The sequence below is a fragment of the Protopterus annectens genome, chromosome 9.part0, assembly GCF_019279795.1.
Source record: "Protopterus annectens isolate FY-2018-M chromosome 9.part0, PAN1.0, whole genome shotgun sequence".
Taxonomy (NCBI): Eukaryota; Metazoa; Chordata; order Ceratodontiformes; family Protopteridae; genus Protopterus; species Protopterus annectens.
In genome coordinates this window covers 695,553,935-695,572,104 of record NC_056743.1, presented here as the reverse complement: position 1 = coordinate 695,572,104, position 18,170 = coordinate 695,553,935, and the positions used below count along the sequence as shown (strand labels likewise).

Here is an 18,170-nt window from a genome sequence, read left to right as displayed (position 1 = left end):
TCTAATGATATTGTAGCCGGTAAGGAGAACTTCTGAATTAGCTATGTTTTTATTTATCCAGGCTTCTGTTAAAGCAACTATGTCTGGGGAGTAGTGTGCTAGTGTGGCTTGGAGGTCAGGTATTTATTTTTGATACTTCTAATATTAATATTTAGCATTAAAAATGATTGGTTTTGCTGCTGTTGTTGGTTTTGCTGCTGTTGTTGATTTGCCCAGGGATGAAGATAGTGGGGTGTTATGTTCTGACATTTGTGTTGGAGCAGTTTGTGTTGGACAGGATGAATTTGGGCATGGGTTGGGGTGGATATCCCCACTTATGGTGAGTGAGCCTGGTGTTAAAATGGTGATGCAAATGTTGGAGTTTGGTGAGGAGTGTGAGAAAGTATTATGTTTTTTTGGAGTAGGAATGAGAGCATATGTGTTTAGGTCTGAATTGGTCCGTTATGTAGTTCTTGAACAGTTGTGGGCAGATATTATTATAATGTGTGGTGTCTGTATATGAGAGTGCATAATGTAGTGTTGTGCTACTAAGTTTAGGGATATTGCTAGAGTGATAACTTGTGGTGTTGTAAAGAATTATGAGAAGACAGACTTGACTTAGTTGTGTAATAGTCATGGTTATAAAGTTTAAGTTGGTTCTAGGTGGGGGGGTGGTCTGAATAGGAATTATAGGGTTGCACTATATGTGGATGGGGAAGTAGTGTGGGTGATGTAAAAAATGCCTAGCGGGAATGAGAGTGATTGGGAGTATTTTGTGTGGAGCACGTTGGTGTGGTATAATGTGATATGACTTAAGGAGCTGTGATTGGTGGAGGTGATGTGAGGGTGAGCTGTGGGTGTGGCTGTGATTACTATAAATGTACAGGTAGTGGGGGCGGGAGAGAATAGGGGGCAGGGCAGGGGAGCGGAGAGAGCCTGAGCGTTAGCGAGGGCGAACTGAGTGGGGCAGAGCCCACCAAGACAAGAGAAAAAAGTAAGTATTACTTTACAAATCTGAACACTTTAAACAAATTCCTGAGGTCTAATGGCTTACCAGCTAGCAGAATGTAATTGCTGAAGAGCACTTGTGTCCTGGTGGGAGACTAGAAATTTAAAGATGGCTCCATGCTCAGCAGGATTCTAATATAGACTTAGTATTGGGGGAGGGAGATAGTACAAGGGGTGGAAACCAGGTGGAATGCAAAGAAACCAGAGAGGCAATCAGTGGAAATCTATCAGTGAAGGCCTCAGAGGGGGTAAGTAATAATTCAAACTAACTGTAAAGTGAAGGAGAGAAGAGACAACAAAGTTTATTAAGGTTGGGAGTGTGTCTTCACATTGACTTGCTGATTAGTAACCAGTTTGTGCACAGATTAGAGTAGGGAGATACATTAGCAATGAAGGGAATGTATAGAGATGCAAATAAACAGGTGGACCTCCAAGTGATACAAACTAAGGCAGAAAACACTGAGAGGGCTGCTTGATGGTTAATTTAGTCACAGGGATCTGAATTAAATGTATACTGTCTAATATGTTCTGTTAGCTACTAAGGAAGGAAATGGCATAATGTAGGCATAGAGTGAGGTACTTTAATGATACATTTGCATGAAAAAGTAAGTCATTTCTTTGCAAGTTCCATTTGCAAATCAAATGACTTCTAAATTACAAATAAATAATATTTTGTGAGTGGATTCAACCCTCAGGCACAACTGCCATTTTTTGTTTTATTTTCTTTGTTTTGGCAGGGCATGTGGGAAAGGTAGAATTTGAAAGGGGGAGTCAGCAAGTTTAGATCTGTTTAAGTAACTTTTTTAATGTAATATAATGTACAAGTGGAGTTTGAAGCACTTTAAATTGAAACACGCATGATGTAGATTCTTCATAGCCCATAAGCCACTGCATTATGCGACTAGCTCAGATGGTACCTGTACGTGATTCCACATTATCTGGGTAATGCTGCTAAGAGATGAATCAGTAAAATGCATTTTGTATTGAGTGCTCTTCCTCCTGATTATGCAGAAGAGGATGTACATTTCTGAAGGTACTAGGGGTGGTTATGAGTTAATTATCACTGTTTCTGAAAAAAAAAATTTTTATATGTACCCAAGTCTTCTGCACAGAAGCCCAACCCAAAACACATGCACACAAGCGTTCACACACACACACACACACACACACACACACACACACACACACAATTTCATCACTTCAGGATGCTGCCTTGTTCTTGTTTAAAAATAATTATTGTTTGATCTGTAATTAATACAAAACTTTAATAGAGCATTTGACTTCAGATAGTTATCAGCTATCATGTGTTTTTTTTTTATCACACATTATGAGAGACTCAGACATCCCACAATCTTGTGGGTAGAATACAAAGACAAAGGGTGTGGCTAGTAGCCAGAGCTAAACTTGATACATTCTGTTGTGTGTTTCTGTATAAATCTAACAAGTTGATTCCAGAGGATGAGAGAGATGATACCGAGTTATACTCATTTGATATCAATATACCAGCATGGAAATGCTAGAGATATGCATGCATTTATTTATGTTTTGATAGGAAAGTTTGATTTAATAGGAAATCCTTCTACGTGGCACACCTCATCACAAAAGGTTTCTCATCCAGAAAAAAAGAGGTCATTGTTCCCCTCTACTCATCACTCATTAGACCCATTATAGAATACGGCGCCCCTTTTGGTATATACCTCACAAGACATCTACAACAACTGGAGAGCCACAGAAATACCTCACAAAGAGGATTACTGGCCTCAAACAGTTAACCTACACAGACCGTCTCAAAAAACTCCAGCTTTACTCCATCGTATGTCGCCTACTCAGAGGCGATCTCTGCCTAACAATACAAAGCTATGTTAAACCCAGAGCTGTTGGACATGCTCCACTTAACGAAATCCCAATCCCTCCAAACTACACACTGTAGGGACCTAAAACTTGTCACCACAGTAAACAGAACATGCTGGAGGGATAGATTCCTGTCAAAGAGACTTCTCATACTCTGGAACAGACTACCTGTCTATGTCAAACAGAGCTCCTCATTAGCACTCTTCAAGAAAAATCTTGATGATTGGATGGGAAATAGGACTTTCACCCCAGGCATCACTTCTGTGGCTCTGCTCGACAGGGGCACAGGAAAATAATTTCCCTGGGTGGCGAAAGCCAGGGTGCCTTTTTGGCTAGGCTTATATAGGCCCTAGGGCCAATAGCCTAGTACCTACCTATGAACCTATGGATGGTGTTGATTGTGGCTTACCACTCAGGTGATACCTGTAGAGTATGAGTTTACTAGTGCCAGTGGAGTGACACACACGTATCAGGGAAGTTATGTGTGTTTGTAGGCATGCTTTTTAAGAGCTGCACTTGAGGATGCTGCAACAGGCTTAGGGTGTCGGGAAGGATTGTTCTGACAGGCTACCTGACTCTCGTCTACCAGTGAGGGATGGGATTAATGTGACCTTACCAGGGAATGAATGGGCTCACCTGACAGTGGGTTAACCTGGTTCCCATCCTGGTTTGAGCACACTGGTGAACATATCAGCACATGGAAAAGTGGTTCCCAGGCCACTTACTCCGCCCTGTATGGAGCCTGGCATATGGGTTAGTGATTGTTGGACCTTCTCAGTGGCTTGACCCCCTTCCTGTAGGGAAGAAAATATGGCCATTAAGGTGCAGGTAGGTGAGTCATTAGGTTGGTGAAGCAGAAAAGGGGAGAGTATTTACAGGTGGCACAAATTATGTGGTTTGTTCATGTAGAAAGTAAAACAAAAACATAATTTGCACTGCAGCAGTTTTTGCAAAATGTCATTTTCTTGGTTGTATGGCAAACATTTTAATACCCTATTAACTGTGAAACAGGAAGGGCAGAAACCAGGTTAAAGATGTTTTTGAGTTTTGATACATATATGAGAGTTAGCAAATACATTGTTTAGGACAACTGTTATTTATGAAAACAGCAGCAGCTTAACATGCATTTTTGTGTACTTTCAGATATGGAACAGGTATTACTATTTTTTTTTATTTTCATTGTACTTATTGCTGTTAGAAAATCATTGAAAAGATCCAGGATTCCATTGGTCAGTCAAATTCAGCAGCAGAACAGATAATATCATCTATAAAGACAGTGAGAAGTTTTGCTACAGAGGAGGAGGAAAACCAGCGATACCTCTCTAAACTTGAGATTACTCATGTTCTGAAAATATGGAATGATACCGCCCGTGCAGCATTCACACTTTCGCAAAGGGTAAATTACTCTGTCATTTATTTCCATGTGTAAACAGTTTGAGTTTGATATGAGATGTTTAAATGGAATGAATATTTCCAGATTACTATATAATGTTTGGCATACTGAATTTTTATTTTCAGTCCAGCTGTCTGTTTCAATTGCTAAGCATGATTTTATTTTAGATATGCCAAATACAGTTTTACCATCATGAGCACAACACCTGGTGTTTTTCTTATCCCCTCTCCCCCAGAGCACAGACCACAGTTCACCCAGACATCTGTCTTTATATGACACCCAGTTTAGCAGAAGCAAATCCCTGCTAAGTTGTTTTTGCACTCTCATTGCAGGACTTGATTTGATACTGTTTACAGAAAAAAGGCAGATTGCCATCTTGTATGAAATGCACTCTGTATGAATGTTATTTAGTATAAACTGCATTTCAGTGAAGAGAATTATTCTTGGAAGAAAAGACTGTGCTGCTCCTGTATTGCCATTATATCTTGCACTAAAATGTTGGAGTAGTGCTGTTTGTCACTTTTGTTGGAAAAGTCATTTGTTTTCACTCCACCACCCTGCTTGTTACCTGCAGAAACATCAATAGTAGCATAAGTAGGTTTTCTAAGTGAATCAGTTTTAAATAACAATAAACCCTTTCAGATTTGAGTTATTTGTGCTGACATGGTCATTCATTTGTTTACTCCAACCAATGCTGGTATGCAAGAAAATTGCTTCTCTTGTATTTCCCCAAGTTTCAACTATCTTAAGCTTCCACAAGAACCAAAACAAATCAAAATTTCAGGTCTAGAAAACCACCTATAAAAATATTTTTGCATGGGTGACTTGCCCCCCCAACACACACACACACACACACACACACATCCCCTTGAATATATTAGATTCATGGTTATAAAACCATAAAGAAAATAGAATAGCCCACAGTCTAGGTGAGAAACAGAAAGAATAAATGCACCATCAGTGATTTTAATAATTAAGATCAGCATCAGTGATGTAAAGTTGATGAAATTAAGTCTTCTTTGATGGACACTCGAGAAAAGTAGTGTAATAAAGAAAAATACTGTGTTGCAGAATCAGGGACTGCCTGGAGAATAAAGCATCTGACTTCAGAATGAAATATGAAGTGCATATTTAAATGAATAAGAACGCAAGTATTCTTAGAAGGACCTTAAATGAACACCCACCATCATCTTGGCTGTTATTGAGATCTTAATTATTGTTCCGAGCCAGTCTTCTGCCATGGGGGGGGGGGGGGGGGTGATATGGTTACCACTTTGTTGTTGTCTTTGTTATTGTATCTTTCACTGTGGCCAAAATGAGATCCTTGAAAGGGTCTATTTGTTGTACCTGCTTGAGACCAGGACAGCCCTGACAACATCCAAGAAAACGGATTTCTTTTCCCCTGCTGATCTATTCTACATTCCTCCATTGTCTCACCACATTGGTGATACCTAGACGGAGCACTAGGTATTGTTCCCAGAGAGAACAGGCCTATTGAACTGTTTTACACTTCTGGATTAACATTGCACCATCTAGCTTATTGGCTTTTGTGAACCACAGTACAACTGGTACTTAGTGTCTAGACATACTTAACCAAAAATGGCATTTTTGTTCATTTCTCTTCCACCCTAAATTTTTATATCTAGGAAAAATATCTGGTTGTAAACATGTACCTCCTGTAGATATCTTGCACATACATTTTAAATAAACCCCTCGTCTTTCCACACATTTCATCACATCCCCTTAGTTTTCCAGCTCCGTCCTTCTGTAACACCAGGCCATTGGCATAGACAATACTCCCTGAGCAGTTTCCTCTTGAGGTCCAACCACCATTTACATCAGGAGTTAATAGAGCATTTATAAAATAGTAAAAAAAATAGTCCTTCTCCAAAAATTATTCCTCTGTTTTACTGTGCCATGATAAACCTCCATCTGTCATTCAGTATCTGATATAAATCCCGCCAAACTATGATCTGGTAAAAAGAAACATTGATACAAAGGTTTTTGCTCTGCAGGCCCCACAGTTAAAATCAGTTTTCAGACTGCATTTTCTGTAGCTACACATCGTCTCTACTTCTTGCTCACGCCTCAGCTTTGCAGCATCATGCACCATATCAGTCAGTACTGTTACATGAATGTCTTCCCCCCTTCTTAATGTCTTATACACACTTTAGATTGTTTGAAAAAGGACACCAGACCCAGAAAGTAAGAAAGGCTTAACCATACATAAGACATCGGCACTGTAGTATGTATATCATCCCAACACATCAACCACGTTTCTGTTTAACCATTGCGAGCCCTGAAATAACACTGTCTTTTCTACCCATATTTCACAATATTCCTATTCAGCAGCTCCCAAAATTAGCATTTTTCTTAGTCACTTGTCTCAAATCATTCATATTCAGTGCTGTCAAAATACAGAAGCCTTCCCTTTTTAACCTCAAGGTGGTAATATATTAGTTGTGGCCAGCATTAGTTATTTACATCTTTTCTTTTTCTGACCTCTCTCTATCCCCCTACCCCCACCAAACGGAACTGCCAATGTTTCTAGGCAGGGTTGACATGAACTGCTGAAGGCTGGAGGAATGAAGAGCAAGTGGAGCACTGAGAAATCTAAAGAGGGTATTTTTTGTTATTAACTAGCAAAGAAGAAGCATATATGCATTTATGTGATATGAATTGTATATAGTGTCACTGCACATTAACATTGATTGTAAAGAAACTGCATATAAAATTACAAAGGACATTACTTTAGTGCTGGAGTGGTTAATGTGTGATCCCATAGTAATTGCTCTACTGCGAATTGCCACTGCATTAGTCCGTTTCAGAATGCTTGAGACACTTATTTTGACTGGAATTCATGCTTTTTTCACCATTCATATAGAGGGTCTGTTTGCTTGGAGCTTGCAAGAAAGGGGAGGGAATGAAGAAATAACTGGCAACAGGAATAAAATAGTCTGGCACTTGCATAAAATGTGGTCACTATAGTACTCTAACAACTGCATGTGGCAAATAGCTGATCAAGCAAGGACTCTGTGGATTTATTACTAACCACAGTCCTGACAGCACACTGTGCACTTTAAGCTAGAAATAGCCAAGCTGAAGGACTTTTAAAACATGGATATTTCCAGATTCACTATAAAATGCACAGTGGGCTGTCTGAACTTCAGTCAGAAGTAAACACAATGTAGAATCCTTGCTTATGGTTTGCATGTCATACAGAAACAAAAGTTGAATACAATTTAGTTAGAAGTTGTTCTATCTCACCATTCATTCTTTACTGATGGGTTCAGGGCCGGTCCCTCAGCTCCGAGTCGGCCAATTGCAAAGCTCAAGGTCTTCAAATAGCTCAAGGCCAAGTCCCTATCCCATGATGCACCTGGAGTTACCTCAGATCTAGTTTGCCGCTGCAATAGATTGGAGGTTCTGCATTAGCTCGGACCAGTAAAACCATTTTTTCTTATTATTTTTACTTACATTTGAATAGTTAGTTAGTTTAAATAGCTTAGATAGTTCATAAAGCTCTTACAGCTTTCTAGTGTGTGTTTTTCTACACTTTAGTCCCTTCCCTTAGTGTGTTTTAAAAAAAGTTTCTAGTTGGTTTCTTGTTTTAGGCCTAGTTTAAAACTTTTTGCTAAGTAATAGTGTGTGTTTAGAGAGTGACCTTTTGTCCCATTTTTTGTCTGCTTACTTATATAGTGTATACTTTTTGCTGTATGGTGTGTTTAGATTAGTAAGGCTTGATTCTATTTTTACTGTTACAGTTTTTTGGTAGTTAACAGTAAATTTGTCTAACTTGAAATATTTAGACAGTGTGTTGTATGTCAGTAGCTATCCCACTTTTTAGTAAAGGCTTTTCCTGTCACTTTAATAGTACATTTGCATGTGTGTGTGTGTGTGTGTGTGTGTGTGTGTGTGTGTGTGTGTGTGTGTGTGTGTGTGTGTGTGTGACTTAGCCTGATTTTATTAAGGCTTTTTGGTAGATAATTACTGTTTGGATATTTTTGTAGTGACAGTAATTGTTCTCTCATCTTTTCAATGGCTGACCAAGACAAGCACCTAAAGTCTGGCTTCAAAAAGTGCCCAAAGTGTGGCCAAAAGATGTCAGTAACAGACAGCCATGTTAACTGTGTGTACTGTCTAGGAGCCCTGCATTTGCAAGACAGCTGTGCTATTTGTCATTCCTTCTCCTCAAGGGTCCTGCAGGAAAGGAAAAGAAAACTTATCGACAGAGGGTTGTTGAAACCGTCGTTTCAGGAAGATTTGAGTGACCAAGATGGATCCAGCAAGTCCTCAAAGTCTTCTAAGACTTTAGACTCTAAGAAATCTAAGAAATCTTCGACTTCAGCTCCACTGCCAACGGAACCGACAGTCTTTTCCTTTCAGAGCCAGTCCCCAGTCTTGGAACCGGTGTCCGAAGCTCCTAAGAGCCCATTACTTCAGTCGGTACCACCTTCAGCACGCTCTTCTCGGTTCTCTGTCAGCCTGTCAGATCTGGATGTGGATCGTGTGGTGCAGAAGCTGTTGTCAGCACCGGCCTTGGCAAAATTTTATCAACTTCGACCCGAATGGCTTTTAAGCCAAAGACCCTTGCACCAGCTCAAACTATTCCTCCTCCGAGCCACACTGGTTCTTCAGAGCCAGAGGAGTCAGACCTATTGGTAGTGGAACCCTCAGAGCCGATGCCTGCTCCAGTGTCTATGGCTCCGTGCACTCTGACATCCTCGGTGCCGATCGAGGACTCTAGGAGCCGACACTCTCTGGTAGGGTCCGGGGAGGATAGTCGGACCAACTTCTTGGTTCCAAAACTGCCGCTCAGGGCTTTGGCTCGGATGAGCTTGGCTCCTAACTCTGGTTTGGAGCCCACTGTCCCAGTGCTGGAGGTGTCGACTGTTTCTTCGGATTCGTTGGTTTCCTCACATCGGAGCAGAGGTGCTTTCGATGCCATGTGGAGAGTCTTGTCTCCTAAGACATCCTCGACCTCAGGTCTGGCTTCCTCCTCCCCAAAAGCGTCTGTGTCGGCTTCTGCCTTTCAAATCCTGACCAAGCGTGGGGAACCAGAGCCTCAGGAAGTCCCATTGGGTGGCCCTTGCTCTTCCGAGACCTCACCAGAAGCTCCCACTGATGAGGTTTCCAGGAAGAGATTGTGTAAGAGGAAACATCTAGACTCCCCTCAGGAGTCTCTTAACATCGGATACTGACTTAGATGAGTCAGAAGGGTCCCCACGGTCCCCCTCTAAAGATATCTCATTCGCTGAGATACTTTAAATTCTTAGGCAGAGGGGTGACTGGCAGTCCAAAAGCCCTACTGAGGATGAATCAGTTCTCCTGAAGGCTTTTGGGTCTCAGCCCTCCACCTCTTGGGTGTCTCCGCCTTTCGATGAGCTGATGCAGCTGGTCTCACGAAGGGTGTGAGAGTCTCCGGATACTATGGAGCCTGTCCCTAGAAAGCCTAATAAGTTCATTTCTGCCCCCCTTGACAAATCATTCTTAACAAAGGGTGTTCCAGTTGATGCCATGGTGGTGGCGGCAGCCACCAAGAAGGAAATGTCTGAGACTTCCTCATCTGTCCATCCTCCTAAAAGAGACTCCAGGATCATGGATAGATATGAGAAGCGCATGTTTAGTTCAGCGACCTTTGCTCTCCATTCGCTCAACTACTTAACCCATTTTACCAGGTTACAAAGAGATCTCCTTAAAGAGGTAGGAGACACTCTTCAGGGTAAAGTAGCTGCAGGAGCTTCCGACAAAGTTGCTGCCCATCTTGCTACCCTCAGTTCTATAGTAAACTCCTCCATGCGCCTCATCTCTTATGCAGCTGATGGAATGAGTAGGGCAGCGGGTACAGGAGTTGCCCTTAGGAGACACTCCTGGATGCGCTTGTGTTCCTTCATGGAGCCCCTTCAAGTCTTCCTTTGTGAATACTCCTTTTGATGGCTTGTCCCTTTTCTGGCCTAAGGTGAAGGAAATCTTAACTAGGTGTGAACAGGACGGAAAGACTCTGTCTGCCGTCGGGGTCCATTTTCCCATCCCTACCCGACCCTAACCTAAGGGTCAAAGGGGAGGAAAAATGTGGTTCCGAAAAGCCCAAGGAGCCTTTCAGGCCACACTTGGGGAACCCTCCTCCAGAGGCAAAAGAGGGGGCAATAATGGAAGACGCTGCCCTCGTGGCAGAGGGGGTCCACAACACCAGAGATCATTTCTCTGGGAAGCCCTACCAGCGCCCCTGAAAGGAGGCCTGACTGTCCTGCTCTGGAGGCAGTCGGGGTTCGCTTATCTTTGTATCCAGATGTCTGGCTCAAAATATCAAAAGACAGCTGGGTACAAAGTATCATTTCCAGAGGATACTTCATCCCATTCGCCAAAAATCCCGGACATTCCACCCAGTTACAGGGAACAGGCAACTATAGAGGTCCAAATGTTGCTAACAAAAAGAGTCATCCAGCCAGTCCCAGCAGACCAGACAGGATCCGGAACTTACTCAAGATTCTTTTTGGTTCCAAAAAAGACGGGGGACTGGAGACTCATATTGGACCTCAGCAGACTGAACAAATATGTAAAGAAAGAGAAGTTCCGGATGGTCATGCTTCAGACTATACTTCCCTTCTTACGGAAAGACAATTGGATGTGCTTGACAGATCTCAAGGATGCATACTACCACATAAAAATGGCCAGGCCATCCAGGGATCATCTGTGCTTCCAGCTGGGAGCCAATCATTATCAGTTTCGAGCCCTGCCCTTTGGTCTCACTACAGCCCCCAGAGTGTTCACCAAATGCATGGCAGTGGTCATGGCTCACCTGAGGCATATAGGATTCCAAGTGTTTCCATACCTAGACGATTGGCTCCTTACCGCCACCACCAAGCATCAACTCATTCAAGCCAGGGAGTCCACTCTGTCACTCTGCAATCAACTGGGCATTACAACCAACTTAGAAAAATCTGCCTTGTCGCCATCGCAGCATATCATTTTTATCGGGGCAGAGTTGGACACCACCACCACCACACTAAGGCTTCCAATAGAAAGAGTCTTGCTTCTTCATCAACATGTCAGCTGTCTGATATCAAAAGACAGAGCACCAGCATCAGAAGTTCTGAAATTATTAGTCATGATTCAGCAGCAATTTTGGCCATACGACTAGCTCGCATGCACATGCGAATACTTCAGTGGCTGTTGTTCACTCAATGGTCTTAACCAAGAGCTTCCCATGTCTCACTCTATAATGATTACAAATTCCTGCAAAAAGGATCTTCAGTGGTGGTTGACCCCACTTCATGTCATGATAGGACACTCGTTTCTGCTACCCCCTCCAGCGGCCACAGTGACCATGGACGCTTCCCTGATAGGGTGGGGGGGGGCATTTTCAGGGAAAGACTGCCTAAGGCACATGGACCGCTCAGGAGTCACACTTGCATATCAATGTTCTCGAGATGAGAGCAGTACTTTTGGAGTTGCAGTACTTTCAGGACTCTCTTCCTCTGGGTACGATTGCGATTCAGACGGACAACATGTCAGTGGTCTGGTATTTGAATAAACAAGGAGGTATCAGGTCTTACCCTCTTTGTCGCGAGGCTCTCAGAGTATGGTAGTGGGCTGTTTCCATCCAGTGCTTTCTGTTGACAACGCACATCCCGGGGAAATCCAGTGTAATAGCAGACAAGCTGAGCAGGGCAATCTTGTTGCCCCATGAGTGGTCCCTCAAGAAAGAAATAGCGGACATGATATTCCGCAGGTGGGGCCAGCCTTGCTGCGACCTCTTTGCCAGTCACATGAACACAAAATGCAGAAGCTACTTTGCCCTGATTTCCCCTCCGGGAGAAGCCCCAAGGGATGCAATCGTACACGATTGGCTTCCGGGTCTCCTCTATGCTTTTCCACCTATACCATTGATACCCAAGGTTCTACAGAAAGCAAAAGTCCTGGGAAGGACCATCATTCTCATAGCCCCTCATTGGCCTTGTCAAATTTGGCTCCCCTTCCTTCGACTTCATCTTTTGGAGGACCCTTGGATCCTGGACCCAGTTCCAGACCTTCTGAGGCACTCTTCAGGGGAACTTCATCCTCTCTGCAGTCCCTGAAGCTAACAGCTTGGCTGCTCCAATTCCCATCATAGCCAGGTTCCATAACCTCTTCAGTGAGACAAAACAAATCCTCTTATCTTCTCATAAATCTTCTACTAGGAAGCTATATCTTAGCAAATGGAAAAAAATTCTGTATGGGCCTCTAAAAACAATATTGATCCTTACCAAGCCCCTATGGCCTCCATTTTAGAGTTCTTAACTATGATTTTTAACAAGGGAGCTGCAGCAGCAACAGTTCGTGTTCAAATGGCTGCCATCTCTAATTTTCATCTTGGATTTGAAGGATTGAATATCATGTCTCACAAGTTATCCAAAGCCTTTCTCAAAGGGACTTTTCATATTATACCGCCTGTGAAATCGCATTGTTCTCCTTATTCTCCATGGAATCTAAATTTTATGCTTTCCCGCATAATTCTTCCGTCATTTGAAACAGCTTCATCTTGTGACCTCAAAATTTTGTCATGGAAAACCATCCTTTTAGTAGCTATTACTTCTGCCTGCAGAGTGTCAGAGCTCCAAGCTTTATCCATCAAGCCTCCTTGATGTTCACAGACAGCTCAGATTCTATTTGGATAGAACAAAAGATTTCAGAAAATCAGACCAGCTTTTTGTTTCATTCTGATTCCAGAAAGGGTAGACCAGTGGCTAAAACAACTCTGTCTAAATGGTTGTTTGATTGTATCACATTTGCTTATTCAGCTGCCAGTATGCCTTTGCAGCATAAGATTAAAGCTCACTCAACCAGAGCAGTTTCTACATCATCTGCTTTTTCTGCCAGACTTCCCATTGATAACATTTGTGCAGCAGCCACTTGGTCAAAACCTCATACCTTTATCACTCATTACAAAGGTGACAGGGCCTCCTTTGGATCCACGGTCCTGAGAAATATACTCCCATGAGCCACCCAAGATTAATGGTGCTTGGGACGCTACCCATCAGTAAAGAATGAACGGCGAGATAGAACAACTTCACATAAAGAAGTTATGTACTTACCATAATGTTCCATGTGAGTTGTTCATCCCACCTTCATTCTTACATCCCTCCCTCCAACCCCCTCCTGGGCTGTTAGATGACCGAGATTCTGGAGCCATCCTGGTTGCTCAATCCTTTTTACCCTTTCTTGGGAATGAAAGAATGACATATGGTATTATTATACACAGCAAACAAGATCTTTGGTAACTCCAGGTGCATCATGGGATAGGGACTTGGCCTCGAGCTATTTGAAGACCTCGAGCTTTGCAATTGGCCGACTCGGAGCCCAGGGATCGGCTCCGAACCCATCAGCAAAGAATGAGGGTGAGATGAACAATTCACATGGAACGTTATGGTAAATACATAACTCCTTTTTTTCTGAGTTTGAAAGTACACACACAAACACACATCTCCTTTATAAGCTTTCAGTTCTAGTATTTCATCCCATGTAGAATGCAGTAATGAAATAAAATGCAAACTTGCATATAAACATTTGGAAACAACTCATGTTCAAGAGTACTAAGGTGAAACTTGTGTGTGTCCATAAATGCATAACTGCACATCATTTAGATGATAGCAGACAGTGACCAGATTGGCATAGAAGGAGAGCTGTCATTTGTAGTGCTTGTGACAAAATTCTGTTTACCAACCACACTGTCATAATCAAATAAAAATGAGGCACATGGCATATGTGAACACATGTAATTACACTTTTACCACCTCAGCAAGTAATATTTCAGATGCAAGGTGGAGGTTTTGATTGGGCATACAAAGAAAGTAATAGTTTGTGATGAATTATGCCTACCATCATGCTGTCTTCCTAGAGGGAAAAAATAGGGAGTTAGGCAAATTTGTGGCTGTACTTCAAAGTTGTGTGATATAAATGTCTCCTTTGTTTTGCATACTGAGAAAATAATGAACTTGACAGCCAAAGCAAAAAATTGAACCACAGAATGCACTTGCAAGTTAAGCCAACCTAACTAATCAATTTGAAATGTAGTTCCTTTCCAGAGTATTACCATATATCTTTTGTGACACTAAACTTCTTGCTTTATTAAGGAGTATGCTGCATTTTCCGTAGCAAATGTAAATAAATAGCCATCAAGAGATGGGTGTAACATCTTTACCATATATAATACTAAATTACATTGTTTTGATGCAAAAGGTATATTATCGTTGCATTTATTTTTGTTTTATTTATTTTTTATGATAAAGACCCCATGAACATTTACTTGAAACTGAAAACTGTTGTCCTGACATCATGAAAGACTGAACCCACGTTGCCACACTACATAAATTAGTGTATTAGCTACCTTATTTCTTTGCTAAATGCAGCAACTGGAGATTCGTATATCTAGCAAGATATGATTACAGTTATGTCTTATGAAGTACAAATAAGATACATTGATAAATAACTTTTTATGAAATAAAACACCGCCATCAGACAGTTCCATCTGCAAAACTAATTTGCACAGTCATTTTTCTAAATATTTCTCTAGATAATAATTACCTGTGCTACTGTGTTTAATTTGTTAAATGACATTTAGCATTTTCACTCAAAACTAATGTATGTCATCCATTCTGACTTTTTCATGAAAATTAATGTGATTGCTGTTATTCTTTTTCAGATCTGTGTCCCAGTATACTTTTGCACACTAAAATGTTAAGTTAGCCAGTATTAACCTGTCCAGTACACCAACATAGTTCTTTCTCAGCCATGTTGTCATTCAGCATCCCTTAATTTGTTAATACTGACAAGATTTGCTTCCTGTCAAACCTGTGATCACCAAATGATGTACACACATGCACACACAAAGATATAAACTTATCTAACTAAATATTTTGAATGCTTTGTGATAGTCTTTTCATTTCATCTTCTTATTTGTTACAAAAACAAATGTTCAGGCTTCAAAATTACAAAACTTCACATTTTTAAATGTTTTTGCAGGGGTGCTTTGCCTTCCCATGCGATGCTGACCATTTATTAAACATGGCTAACTCTTAAGATTCCTCCAGTTTTGGGGGAAAGGGAGCAAAACATCTTTATTCAAAATTTTGAAGGATCAGTTTTATTTTAATTTTATAGGTCCTCAGACCAAAAAGGATCCAAAACCTACTCAAGACTTTTTTAGTGCCAAAAAAGATAGGGAACTGGAGACCGATTTTGGATCTCAGCATCAGTTCGTCAGACAAAGTTCTGGATGGTAACAGTTTAATCAATTCTTCCTTTTCTGAAGAAAGATGACTGGATGTGCTCAATAGATCTTCAGGATGCGTATCACCACATAAAGATGGACAAGTTCGCCAGGCAGTTCCTTCGCTTCCGGCTGGGAGCCAGTCATTACCACTTCAGAGTGCTGCCCTTTGGTCTCACCACAGTCCCCAGGTTACTCATCAAATGCATGACAGTAGTAGCAGCTCACTTGAAACTGCAAGGATTCTGAGTGATTCTGTACTTGGACGACTGGCTCATAACCGGTTCGAACAGGCATCAGTTGATAGTAACCAGAGATTACACTCTCAAAATCTGTGCTCACCTGGGAATTACAGTAAATCACGAGAAATCCCAATTGACTCCAACTCAAAAACTGGAATTTATAGGGGCTGTGCTGAATACGGCCACAACCACAGCATCCCTTCCTCGAGAGAGGCTCCAAAGAATTACTACACAAGTTCAGAAGATAATCCACAGAAAGAAGGTTCCTGTTTGACTAGTTTTGCAAACTCTAGGGTTGATGACTGCCTCAATAACCTTAGGCCCTCTAGCCACATTTCGTATGAGAATTTTGCAATAGCTACTAGCTTCTCAGTGGTTTATCCTTCACCAGCCCTTGTCAGACCAGATTTTGATCACCAGTTATTGCAAGTGGGATCTGGTTTGGTGGACGTGTTCTGAACAAATTCTCCTCAGTTGCCCCTCTGTTCTTCCAGAGCCCATGGCCATAATGACCATGGACACCTCCCAGATGGGGTGGGGGCATTTTCTGGGCAGGACTGTCCAAGGCACATTGTCCCCCTTAGAGGCCAACTTGCATATCAGTGTCCTGGAGTTAAGAGTGGTGTTCCTAGCGTTGCAGGCCTTTCAAACAGCTCTTCCTCAGGAGACAATTGCAGTTCAAATAGGCAACATGTCAGTAATTTGGTACATCAACAAGCAGGGAGGAACCAACTCTTACCCCCTTTGTTGAGAAGCCCTCAGAGTATGGCAGTGGGCAAGCTCTTCCAACTGCCTTCTAATAGCAGTGCATATCCTGGGGAGTTCCAGTGTGATTGCAGACAAACTGAGGAGATGTATCCTCTAGCCTCACTAGTGGTCTCTCAATCCGGAAGTGGCAGAAAGGATCTTCCGTCACTGGGGTCCACCTTGCTGTAGTCTGTTTGCCTCTACCCAAAACAACAACTGCAGCAATTACTTCGCCCTGATTCCTCCTCTGGAGAAGTCACCAAGAGATGCTCTCCTCTACACTTGGGCCCTCGATCTCCTCTACGACTTCTACCCAGAGTATCTCTAATTCCAAAATTCCTGCAGAAAACACTCAGGTTGAAGAGCACAGCAATCCTCATTGCCCCTTTTGGCCTCAACAGATTTGGTTCCCCTTCCTTTGGCCTTATCTGAGTCAACAACCTTGGATTCTGGACCCAATTCCATACCTTCTATCCCATCCAGACGGACTTGTTCACGCAGACATTTTGAATCTCAAGCTGACAGTGTTTTCCTCCAGTTTTACTAGTTGCCAGGTGTCTAAATCTTTCCTCTCCAGTAAAGCACATCCTCCTATCTTCTCATAAACCTTCCACTTGTAAACTGTACTGTAGCAAATGGAAGAGATTTGCCATTTGGGCCAATGAAAAACATTGATCCCTTTTCTGCTTCTGTAGAGCATATTTTAGACTTTTTAGCCTCTCTTTTTAATGCCAGAGCTTCCCCGTCTACTGTTAGACTACAATTAGCTGCAATTTCCAATTTTCACGATGGATTGGAAGAAACTTCTTTTAGCCTCTCATAGACTTTGAAAGTCATATTTAAGAGGCACACTTTTGTTGAAACCTCCTTTCAAAGATCCAACACCACCTTGGGATCTAAACTTAATGTTACAGACCTTAATACATTTTCCCTTTGAACCCTCGGCAGAATGTGATCTGAAATGTTTGTTGTGGAAGACACTGTTTTGGTAGCTATAATCTCTGCTAGAAGGATCTCAGAAATTCAGGCCTTGTTATGTAAACCTTCTTATCTGATTTTCCAAAATGATAAGTGTCTTTATGAACAACCCCCTTCTTTCCTACCCAAGGTAGTCTGCGTCTAACATCAATCAAACTATTAATTTATTGGTTTTCTTTCTAGCAAAGTTGAATATTCCTTACATTTACTAGACGTTCACAGACAGTTAACATTTCTGTCTTCACAGAACTAAAGACATTTAAAAAATCTGATCAACTATTTGTTTCCTTTTCCAGTGCAAGCTTTGGCAAACCAGTCAGCAAGGTGACTCTTGCCAGATGGCTAAAGGGCTGTATTTCATGTATCTGTGATAAGAACAAAATAGCCTTGCCTAACCCTGTCAAAGCCCATTCTACAAGATCTGTAGCCACTTCAGCAGTTTTCCAATCTAGAGCTTCTATGGACGATACATGTGCAGCAGCTACTTGGACTTTTCCCACACCTTTATTACTCATTACAAATTGTACTTGATCTCTTGGGGAAGAGCATCCTTTGGTTTAGTGGTGCTCAGGAATATCCTAACTTGAGTCCTCCCAAGGTCCAAGGTAGCTGGGGACTCTGTTCCATATTTCAAGGATAAAATGAAGATTTACAACATCAGATAAAGAAGTTATGTACTTATTATAACGTTCTAGCTGTGTTGTCCATCTTCATTTATCCTTGA

General features: G+C 41.8%; 1 protein-coding gene across 1 annotated transcript in view; it reads left to right on the top strand.

Moving 5' to 3' along the window:
* Window positions 1-18,170, top strand: part of LOC122810570 — a 945,872-nt gene that overhangs the window by 147,326 nt on the left and 780,376 nt on the right. Inside the window, exon 6 of the mRNA XM_044082150.1 lies at window positions 4,037-4,234. Within this exon, the coding sequence (XP_043938085.1) occupies window positions 4,037-4,234 (198 nt within the window). The remainder of the gene's footprint in view (window positions 1-4,036; window positions 4,235-18,170) is intronic.